Source organism: Corvus cornix, chromosome 2, assembly GCF_000738735.6.
Source record: "Corvus cornix cornix isolate S_Up_H32 chromosome 2, ASM73873v5, whole genome shotgun sequence".
Classification (NCBI taxonomy): domain Eukaryota; kingdom Metazoa; phylum Chordata; class Aves; order Passeriformes; family Corvidae; genus Corvus; species Corvus cornix.
In genome coordinates, this window is record NC_046333.1 from 134,014,874 (window position 1) to 134,026,751 (window position 11,878).

At 36.6% G+C, this 11,878-nt stretch overlaps 1 protein-coding gene across 3 annotated transcripts in view; it reads left to right on the top strand.

Moving 5' to 3' along the window:
- FZD6 (frizzled class receptor 6) overlaps nucleotides 1-8,286 on the top strand; it is a 29,478-nt gene extending 21,192 nt beyond the window's left edge. For all 3 annotated transcript variants that reach the window (XM_039550137.1, XM_039550138.1, XM_019289142.3), the window contains 4 exons: nucleotides 610-1,627; nucleotides 3,983-4,131; nucleotides 5,372-5,800; nucleotides 6,295-8,286. In XM_039550137.1, the coding sequence (XP_039406071.1) occupies nucleotides 610-1,627; nucleotides 3,983-4,131; nucleotides 5,372-5,800; nucleotides 6,295-6,451 (1,753 nt within the window). In that variant the 3' untranslated portion in view covers nucleotides 6,452-8,286. The remainder of the gene's footprint in view (nucleotides 1-609; nucleotides 1,628-3,982; nucleotides 4,132-5,371; nucleotides 5,801-6,294) is intronic.
- Nucleotides 8,287-11,878: the final 3,592 nt, after the last annotated feature.

The following is an 11,878-nucleotide window of genomic DNA, read 5'->3' on the forward strand; positions in this document are numbered from 1 at the left end:
TTAAACAATTCAATCTTGAGCAGTTTTTCAATGAACATCGTACAGCTAGAAAATTGCTAAGATATTAATAATTTTTTACAGTGCTTGTATTTTCTGCCTGTGTTTTTTTTCAGTTAGGTAGTTTATTGTTGTTGACAATGAATAGCAGTACAGCACAAAAAATTATATTAATCATGTGCTAGTCATCAGTTATGATGTCAGTCTTCTTCCTTAATTGAAGCTCGCATTTGGACAAGATTTTTTGCTGTCTTCAACACTCTGTGTTCGAAATTTAAAGAAAAAACTGCTGTAAATATTTTATGTACACATGTAAAAGTTTAGTAGAATCTTAAATTGTAGAATGGTTGCAATTGGAGTCGTATTTCGTAAACTGTAAAACAACAGCTAGAGAGCGACAGTTAAATAAACACATTTGAAATCTTCTAAAATGCAGATATTTGAAGTTTGGCTTTTATAATGCCATCTGATTTTTTTTCATATAATGCATATTTGCATTATCTATAAAATTTTAACAGTGCTTAGGATCAGATTTTTCTCATATTTCTAAGAAGTAGTTCTAGTTGAGACTGAGGACTATTGAGGTATTTTCTCTTCTGTTTATTTATTTAGACTAATCAATTGTGATGAGACTGTTCCTGCCACTGCTGCTGTAACTACAAACATTCATGGAACCCAGAAGACCCCAAGCCAGATCCGAAGGGATTATGGATTCTGGTGTCCCCGGCACCTACACACTAGCAATGGACAAGGCTACAAGTTTCTAGGAATTGATCAGTGTGCACCCCCATGTCCCAATATGTACTTCAAAAATTATGAATTGGATGTGGCAAAAAGCTTCATTGGAATAGTTTCAATCTTTTGTCTTTGTGCTACACTTTTCACGTTCCTGACTTTTCTGATTGATGTTAAAAGGTTTAGGTACCCAGAGAGACCAATCATATATTACTCTGTCTGTTACAGCATAGTCTCTCTAATGTACTTTATTGGATTTTTACTTGGGAACAGAACTGCCTGTAATGAGGCAGATGATAAGTTAGAAATTGGTGAAACGGTTGTTCTTGGCTCCCAAAACAAAGCCTGTACTGTCCTTTTCATGGTTTTGTACTTTTTCACTATGGCAGGAACTATCTGGTGGGTGATTCTGACAATCACTTGGTTCCTTGCAGCAGGAAGAAAATGGAGCTGTGAAGCTATTGCACAAAAGGCCATGTGGTTCCATGCAGTCGCCTGGGGAATACCTGGTTTTCTAACCATTATGCTCCTTGCAATGAACAAAGTGGAAGGGGACAATATCAGTGGAGTTTGTTTTGTGGGTCTCTATGACCTGGACGCCTCTCTGTACTTCGTGCTTTTGCCGTTGTGCCTTTGTGTTTTTTTTGGTCTCTCTCTCCTTTTAGCTGGCATTATTTCTCTAAACCACGTGCGGCAGGTCATTCAGCATGATGGCAGGAACCAGGAGAAGCTCAAGAAATTCATGATCCGAATTGGAGTTTTTAGTGGTTTGTACTTGGTGCCACTCGTGGCACTTCTTGGATGTTACGTTTATGAACTGGTGAACCGGAAAATCTGGGAAACTACTTGGGTGTTTGACCACTGTGACCAGTACCATATTCCTTGTCCTTATCAGGCAAGTAACATTTTCCTTTATAAATAATACTATAACGTTAATTAGCAAAACCCCTTATGCATATCTGCCATGCAATGAGTAAATTATTTTCATGTAAAGTAATCAGTTCAAAATCATGGAGTGATTAATTCCTCTGTAAGTCAAAATCAGTGGAATGTTACTTTTGCTTTTAAAATTTTAATCTAGTTGGTAGCATTCAGCAATTAAATTCCAACTTGCAGCTCTAACAGAATATATAACTTTTTTATGGTATTTGAACTTCATGTTACAAATTGTGATGGAGGAGGGTCATTCTCCCCAATATTTGTTTCTAAAAGTATTTGCTTAGTACTTGGGTGCCAAGTTCAGTATCAAACTGCGTAAGTTGAATTTTCATCAATTTCAGTTGAAGCTGAAACAATGATTTTTGAAAATTGGGAGTAAATTGGATTTTAAATGCTGCCTATAACCACAGATTTAAAATCACTTTTTTCTTTTCTTTAAAGTGTGGAAGTGTAAACCACTTGAAATTACAGAACAAATTTCCAATAGATTTTTTCCACAATAGCTGTCATTTGCAGGCTGATTTTCAGAAATGTGAGGAATTCTTTATAAAGGAACCAACCAAAAAAAAGAAAGCAAATAAGGAAAAACAACCTCAACCACACTTAAAATTGTGGAGGTGGTTGTATTTAACATTTGCCTCTTAAAATCAAACTTCCTTGGAAAGACTTTTAAATTAAATCTGCCTATGTTCATTAAATCTGTTGCAGTTTCAGGGAGTGTTACATACTTACAGGTATTGTTTCTTTCCATTTAAGAACGAATATATAAGAAGACAAGGTCATCAAGAGAAATACAAGTGTCTCATGTCATCTTTCATTGCATCACAGTTCCCATCTATGTTTTTGCTGCAATAAACTATCATTAAAAATGAGGAATAAACCATAGGCATTATGGAATGATAAAGATTGATCTCTTTACGTTCTTAAACATTACTTACTATCCTCTGGATTTAAGTCAGTGTAGGCTGAGAATAGGACAGCTCACAGACAAGACAATTATTTTGGCTTCCAATTATTAGCAAGTGTATTTTGGCTTCAGTGGGTTTTATTCTGAGCTCTGTATAAACCTAAATGCTTTGGAATATACAAGTTTGAAAACAAGACTTTTATGCTTTAAAAAAAAAATCAAGAAACTTGTTTTGTAGTGCTTGACTGTAACAGCTTGGCATAATAACACAAAGCATGTGTTTTTAGCCTCTAATTAGCCCATTGGAAGGAAGAAATAGCAACATTAAATACTGCACAAAGATCTACTCTATGGGATCTGTCCCTATAAGAGACAGTGTGTGCTAATTGTGGAATAGCTTAAAGTGCTTGGCCTTCACTTACCTGAGCTGGCTTGTAGACTTTTGTTACTTTTGCCAGATGAAAACCAAATGAAAACAAACTGAAGTAGCTAATGCTACCTGGCCAACAAAAATAGTGACTTTCATAGATGGGTCTGGCAGATGAGACAAGTAGCATAAATTAAATTTGCAGCATGAGAGCAGAAGATAATGATCTCTCACTGAGTTAAATGTCTCAGCTCCTATGATACAGTTCTGCAAATAGGTGGATTAATTTTGCAATAAACAGAAAGCTACTGTGTAGTTCTCTGTGGCTCCTTGAAGATGCTGTCTAATCAGATTAACTCCCAACTAATCCTTCCAGTACCTGAAGGGAGCCTACAAGAAAGAGGAAGAGAGACTTTCTACAAGGGCATGTAGTAACAGGACAAGGGGGAATAGCTTTGAACTGAAAAGTGAGTAAGTTTAGATTAGATATTAGGAAGAAATCCTTTACTTTAAAGGTGGAGAGGCACTGAAACAGGTTTCCCAGAGAAGTTACAGACACCTCATCCCTGGAAGTGTTCAAGGCCAGGCTGGATGGGGCTTTGATCAACTTGATCTACTGGGAAGTGTCCCTGCCTGTGGCAGCTGGGGTGGAACTTGATGATCTTTAAGGTCCCTTCCAACCCAAACCATTCTGTGATTCTGTGAGCCACTTGCTGTTTCTTTTAAGTTGAAGGGATCAATCTTTGACACTTACCTCTGGAGAACATGTTTACTAATACTATTACTCCCCAAATTATCTTTCCTTTCAATTTAGAAGAAAAACATTTCCTTCTGACAGATCTCTTCTGTGTGTATATTCAGCTGAACCACACCTGACTTGACTCTACATGTCTGATGTTTGTCCACTGTACAAGCCTCAACAAAGAACAACAGTCATAAGGAGAAAGTCTCTCATTTGAGAAATTTGTTTTCCTCATTTAAAAAAATCAACAAGTATATTTTCTTCTTTACATTTATTAAACTTTGGTATCTTCTAGGCAAAGGCACTAGCAAGACCGGAAATATTTTTGTTTCTGATGAAATATTTGCTAACATTAATTGTTGGCATATCTCCAGTGTTCTGGGTGGGAAGTAAAAAGACCTGTTCCGAATGGGCCAATTTCTTCAACAGAAACCGCAAAAGAGAGTAAGAAATTTTTTTTCTCTGTTTTTTAAAATGTATACCTAAATTTGGCTTTCAGACATGTTTCTTTATATATAGCTCAGATAATCAAAATATTGTCCTCAGACCCTAAATGCTGCTTTGGGCATCAGCAGAAGTCCATTGGAGTCTGGGGAAGTTTTACATATGCAGTGACTTTTTGGCAACATTCTCAGAATACAGAAAATATTTTCCTCTGCTGATTTCTTTCTTGTAGAGCAGAAGGTGTGTTGCTGTTTTAGCATTGGCTAATACATCTCTGGTTTCCAGCTGAAGGAGGGAAGATAATTTCAGCCATCAGTTTAGTCCTTTTCATGTGTTGTGACCACTTCATTTGACACAGTACAGACACTATGTTTACTGTCATGCAATAATAATATCCTCTCTCCTCCTCTGCCAGGCTTGTCTTATTTTAAAATTAATATTCATTGAACCCTCCTTAGTATCACTTTTATTGCATTAATCTAGTCTCGCTTTTTTTTTTTTAATGAAACAGAAGAATTCAGTTTTATTGTCTAATTTTAGCAAATTTGTATCTATGGATTTAAACAGCTTTAAATTTTGTCTCAATTTCTTGTAGTTGTCATTTTTTCAATTCTTTTCTATGCCTTGATTATTTCTTTTCAGATTATCTGTTACTTATTAATTATACTGTGGTTTTAGATAATTTTGTTTCTTTGGATTTCCCAAGGCAGTAGTCTCTAAGCTCTTTTTATTTTACATCTACATTCCTCGATGGTGAATTTGTAGCTTCCTTTCCCTCTCCCCTTTTTTTCCATTTCCTGTATAATTTTTTCTTGTGTTTCAGATGTTAATTGCTTTTAGCTACAAGGATTTAAAAATAATGAAGTCATTTTTATAATGCTTACCTTTCTTCAGTTGAAGGAGGTTGACTATATAAAGTTAACTTAGTAATGCAGCTGCTTATGAGCTAATCCTTCTTTTCTCTCTAGTAGATCATTAATCTACTTTAGTCATTGGACCTATTTGCAGAAGTACAAAATGTAGAAATCTGCTTTATTTATTTGTTCCACAGACAATTCCTTTGGAGCCATTATGATTTTTTCTCCTCTTTTCACATATAATTCTTTTCCCTGTGTTCATTAACATCCATCTCAGACTGCATCATTGGTTGCTGTTCTTTCAGGGTTTTGTGTACTAGTCTTTATTATATTATAGCTAAGGTTATCCTCTTTGTTCAGTTATGTGCTTGTACTCCTTTCAGTCCAATCAGTGAGAGTCGAAGAGTGCTGCAAGAATCATGTGAATTTTTCTTGAGGCACAATTCCAAAGTTAAACATAAAAAGAAGCACTACAAGTCAACTTCACACAGACTGAAAGTAATTTCAAAGTCAATGGGGACCAGTACAGGTGGTACAACAAATCATGGAACTTCTGCAGTAGCCATCACTAATCATGATTACTTAAGCCAAGAAACTGTGGCAGAAATTAAAACCTCTCCAGAGACATCTGAGAAAGAGATAGAGGCAGACGGAGCATCAGCCCGAAGAGTTGAGGAAGGTGAAAACAGCGGAGATCAAATGTTACCCGGTTCTAAATTGACCATGGATCAGGTGGAAAGGAGAAACAAAGCAGATAGCACATGTCATATGAGTAGCTTGGCTGAGAGTATGAAGAGAGTAGCTGAAGGAAGGTAAGGCTCCCGAACTCAATCTTTTCTTTGTTTATATGTATTACCACTACTTTTGTTAGTTTTCTGTTCCTTCTCTGTGAAGAATCAGGGTTCTCTCAGTATGCAGCTGACCCTCAGTAGCTGTCAAGAGAACTTGCAGACTGTGGCCATGTATCTTTAGCATATGGGCTGTTTTGTATTTTTGTAGGATTCTTCTTTTCCTTTTAAGCGCTGTGTGCTGGAGCTTCAGCTTGTAGGATATTCTTGCCTTGTTGAACAGTGACTCTCAAGAAAACTGTGACTGCACTGCAATCACTTTGAGCGGTGACGGGTCTGAAAAAGAACAATGGTGACCGTAGGCTTGGAAAAGTGTACAGAACTGTATTGCATTCTTCTGAAAAGAATTCAGCTGAAGATACATTACAATTTCTCTACTCAATTTTTTTTCCCAGTGTAATGGAAATTAAACTGTGCTTAAAATTGACTCTCTGTGTTTTATTTTTCATTACTTACAGAATAACTCCTAAAAATGATTTTAGTGAATCTCCTTCACTACAAAGGAGCTGTTCCCAAATACCTGATGTCTCACAGTCACCTTCCGTATCACTACTCGTCTATTCAGCTTCAGACACGAGGAGAGAGTTGGATTCAGGAAACAGTTCTAATCCCTGAAAGATTGAAAATTTGTATGAACATTTGCATTGTATAAAACTGACATGAATTCTTTGTTACACTGGAAATAATGGATATTCTGTGCCTTATTAAAAAACACACATATCCTGCTTTGCACTTAAAAAATGTATGTTTCGTTAGCCATAATGTACTGTATTTAATCCTATCCAGGACTAATGGAAATTGAAGTTCTGTAGGACATGGCAATAATGTAAGAAAAATATGAGAGACTAATATTATTCCCTATATAAAGAACACTTTGTAATGAATCGCATTAAAATAATGCTTAGAAAGCACTGTTACTTCTCAAGGTATAAAATTCCATCTGCCTCTGATATTTTTCAAAACTTGTTAATTTTTTCTCTTTTTTACTGTCTCTTAAACAACAGTATCACTTAAATAAGTGATACACAAATTTCTAAATACTCTCTGAATTATGTATCATGCTGTATCAATTATAGCACTGGTTTATGGTAGCTTGTACACTGAATATGAAAGGGAATCTGGAATTACAGCAATTTATTTTGTACAGTAAAATGAATTTTGTAAATAAGTGACTGCATAAGGTCAATCTTTAGAACTACTGTTTTGTATGTATTGTACAAACTTGGGAAAGTTCATGTGCTTTCCTTAGGGTGTTACTGAAGCCAGCAGTCCCCTGGTGATCAGCCACCGTGACGCAGTTCTGAGAAAAGCGGGTTGGACCTTTATCCATAACATGCACTGATATTTGGGGTGAGATGGGTCCTGTTACAGGGATGTGTCCTGCTGCAGGGATGATGCAGAAAATGCAGCACTGTCTCAGAAAAATGCCTCTTGGAGCCTCTCCTGGTGTGGTGTTCCAGGGCATGGTGCCAAAGGAAATGCCTCAGACTCCTGGGCTCGGTGGGCACAGTCTGACGTACAGACTTTGGGCTTTTGTCCTGAGCTGCAGCGAAAGCTCTTCTCATGCTGTTTCTATGTGAGTAACTTCATTCTTTTTAAAATGCTATAGAGAAATATCTTGCAGATAACTGCTGCAAATAACTGTTGAGTTATAAGTATGCAGACTTCTTTAACAGTCTGTTTACTGAGAAGACAGCCTTAATACTTTTCCTACAAAGCCTGATTTTCTATTATGCTACAGCAATATATTTTCTCTAAATCAAAAAGGCCTTAATACATATAGCCTTTCTTATACTAGGTGGTTCTCAAGAGCAAATACTGCTGATGTGGGTAACAGTTTCATTGTCTGACTTCATTTGCATCAAGATTTTTTAAGAGCCAATGGGATTTATTACTTGAGATAATTTGGAGACAGATTTTGCTGTTTTCTAAACCTAAATGTCAATGCATTTTGTAAGACTGTCCAGCATCTTGCATTTGACCACTATTAGGAATATTTCTCAATGTTTCGATATTATGCAGAAATTTACTGTGAGTTGGGGCAGCATTCGTGGTGATGCATTGAACAATGAAAATTGCATGGTACAAAGGACATGTAAATGCTGGAACAGCAGGAACAACGGTTCTGATAAACCAAAGTTGTTTGTTTTATCCATCATGCATTAAAACTGAAATTTCTTTATATTACAGTATGTGCATTTTAGTAATTTGTAATTTATTGCCTTCAATGGGATATGCTCATTCTTTTAGAATTTTCCCATTAAAAGTACACAGAATTCTTGCTACTGAGTGGAGAGTAAGAAAGATATGAAAAATCTCCTGTGAAAAGGCAGACTAAATACCCTTCATTTTTTTAGTTCTGTTTGTAACTGGGTAACTTTATACACATGTTCAGTACTTTTGTTATTACTGTATTTGTTAGTAATAAAATATGCTGTTGTATAGTAAGAGCTTCCGAGTGGATGTTTCTTAATAACTAGATGTGGCATGTTTGTTGCTCTACCTACTGCTGTAGTATTTTTGCACCTAAAACACAAGTATTTTTAGTAGGGCTGTGTGAGTTAATAAGTATTGCAATGTTTTTATTCCTCCTGTGCGAGAAACTGAGACAGAACAATGCTGGGAATTGTTCACATGAACATAGACTTATGAAGGAGTGAGGAACTTGAACAAGTTCTTTCATCTAATGTTTACAGCATTTTTTTTTCATGACCTCTAAAGACCTCCTTTAGATTATGTAGAATACGTATTTCCATACTGCTCATGCTGCCACCTTCTTAAAATATTGATTTTTAATTTTTTAATGTTATTCCCTCTTTTTAGGAATTTCTGAAAAAAAATTGCTTTTGTGGTAACTGCTCTAAAAAGATAAATGCAAAGTAATTTTGAATTTATAGCAATTACTGTGGACGTAAAAATAGATAAAATATCAAAGAAGTGTGAAATACGAAACAATAATCAAAACATTGAGTGGCAGTGAAATGCATCAGTGGTAGATTGAGACTGTAGCGCTTTGTGTGTTGCAGGGCAGCTGTACCAGGAAAAACAGACTCTGAAATCCCAGGGTGATCCTTACAGCCAAAGAGGCTGTGACCTCTCTGGGTGCTTTAACCACAAAGAACCCAGGCAGTAAATGGAAAGTTAAAGTGCTGTTTGAATGCTCACAACAGTGATGAGAGGAAAGAATCTGAAAGAAAAGGGGCACAGAGATGAGTCAGGGCCTGGAAGACTGCCTGGCTTATCTTGAGGGGCAGTGCAGAATCTCATAAACAGTTTCTCTAACCAAAGGTATTTATTTATTTGCTTTCCTCTTGTTATCTGGATGAAGTTAAAATAAACCATTCATGTTAAAAGGGCTGTTCTGAACCTGTGAGAATAACTTCTCCCTGGGACATTTCCATCAGCCGAAGTTGTTTAATGGAGGCTGGCAATCTTCTGGAAGATGTACTGTAAATCCAGCTATTTACATTGATACCGCCGTTTTAGTCTTGTTTGGTGCCACTGTTTGCAAGAAGCTAGAATATAGGATACTGACAGCTTCTCCAGACCTGGAATTATGTGTACCAAATAGTCTTTCTCTGAACGGAGCTGTCATAAATCACTTCAAATTATGCATTGCACTGAGTTTTCAGGTTGCATATAAAATCTTTTAAAGGACAAGATGAATTTAGCATATCAAATAATACTTGATTTGTGAAATAAACAGCACCTGAAATTACCAATATGGTACTTTTATGGTACATGTTGTTTATACTGTATTTTACTGTTCCATTTGCTAAATGTGTTTAGTGAAAACCAGAGTAGACTTTGCCTAGAGTGTAAATCTATGCACATATTTGAAAAAATAAATTGTTTACGTTTTAAACTATAAACAAAATAATGTTCGTAACATTTAAAAAGTGCTATTAGCAGAGAAGAAGAAAAATACCTGCAGTATTTAAAACCTCTTTAAATCCTTCTGTTTATTTAAATTAAAAACCCCAACAATTCAGTGATGGAGCATTAACAAGCTGAAGTATCACACTATTTTCTTTGACAACTGTTCAACTGATTTACAGAGAACTGTAGCTCCTTTTTCCTTACAGGATACAGAATATATTTGGTTTAAACAGTCAAATACAGTTGAAATTCAGAAGCAAAATAAAAAAAAAAAGAAGAGTTGAACTTATTTTTATTAAAGGAGTTCAGCATTCTGCAAAACACTGAAAAATGCAGTAGCTGAAGAGGATGAGGAATCCTGTTTTGCTGTGAAGTTTGACCACCCAGTCTCAACATGCTGTTTCAAAAGGCTGCACATCAAAGGAGAAGTGCTGCATCCTTCCCTTCACACTGGCCACTTGTTGGACCAGTCTTTGAAGGCATCTGGCTGCTCTCTGCCTGCATTCACTGGTAAAGCTCACTGACAGTAGTAACCAGTGGTATTTGCAGTAATTGGGATGGCTGGCACCAAAGGTATTTCAGAGTCTCGTGAGTATAAATGTTATTTCCTGCATGTTACCTTTTTTTGCAGTGATTCTTTCATGCCTTTACAGGTATCATACTTGTTTTTTTTAATGGACTAGAGTTTAATTAAAGCAGCTTATACCATGTGTTCATGAGCTTTCTGCTTTGTATACCTAGAAGTAGAGCTCAGAATGTATTTCTGATGTACATCTATGAAATCCACTTCTGTTTATTAACTGGATTTTACTTCCTATTAAAAAGCACTTGAGATTAAAAGTATGATTAAAAGACTAAAACATGCCAGGACATTTATATCCAAGCTCTTTGTTAATGTTCATTCCCTGCGTTTCAACTTTGATCACTGAAACAAACTGTAAAATAAAAGTTTGCTTTATTTCAGGTTTTACTAGTCGAAATAAAGTAATGGCCAATGAGATCTTTAAACAAATGATCTACATTCATTAAATAGGTCACAGCTTGTTTCTTAGCAGAGACAGGAGCTGGAGAGGGGAATAGTTCCTGCTGTTCGGAAGAAAGCATTTTTTGTGGAAGGGCAGTGCTAAACAGGGACTTGGTACTGGGCAGAGGTGATGTGGAGGGGTACTGACCTCCCTCCCAGAGAGCACACTCAGGTACAGAAGCATAGTCATGAGAGAACATCAGGTATTTTAAGGGGAAAGGTATTTTAGGACTATTTTTTTCCATAGAAGGTGAAGAGAAATAGCAAGAAAACATTTATTGCCGTTGAGTAGGTTTGCCACAGGGGTGAGGGTGAGATTATTAGAAATGGCCACCAAAGCGGTCTTAACAGGAAAAAGGATGTTAAACGCTGGTCATGTATGAAGGACTAAGAAGACAATGAATGTCCCAGCTTATCTTCCTGATGTTCTACCTTACCACATGAAACTGGATCGCAAGAAATAAATTAGTTATTAGTTGAAGGCTTAAGCTATCTAAGAACCATTCTCTCCAGACCCAATTCTGGTAGTATCATACCTACTATCCGAGAGTGCATGTAATTCTTGAATGATTGAAGATGGAGGCCTTGAGGAAGCTGAAGCAGCTGAACATGTTCCTTGGCACTGGGTTTGAGTCACCAATGTTGCCCTTTGGACACAGGCCTATATGGGACTTGCTCTCCTTCCAGATTCCTACAGGCATGGCTGTGATCCAGACTTCCAAGTAAAGAACAAGTGGATGCACTACAGGGATAAATAATCCAGACACGTGTCATTCTGTGGAATGTGGAGACATGGCACTGACAGGTGTGATGTGCCAGTGAGTGGATGAAATGCAAATGTGTTGGGCTGGCTGAAGTCAGGGCTCACCATGGAAATTAATTTACTTTTCTTGAAATTTTTCTTAAACTTTTAGTAGGCAAGATTATCCTGAGAAAGACACCGAAAGATGCTGATAGTTGTGAGGAGATTCCGTATGGAGAGAAATGGACAGTGACCAAACCAGCAGGAAAACCCAAGAAAGCACACAAACACAAAAAAAAAAGGAGGGAGGACTTTTCCTTTTAAATGAATAGAACCTCAACAGCATTTTTAGGGCACACATCCTGAAAGTTCCTCTACTTGACAACGGGAAATTATG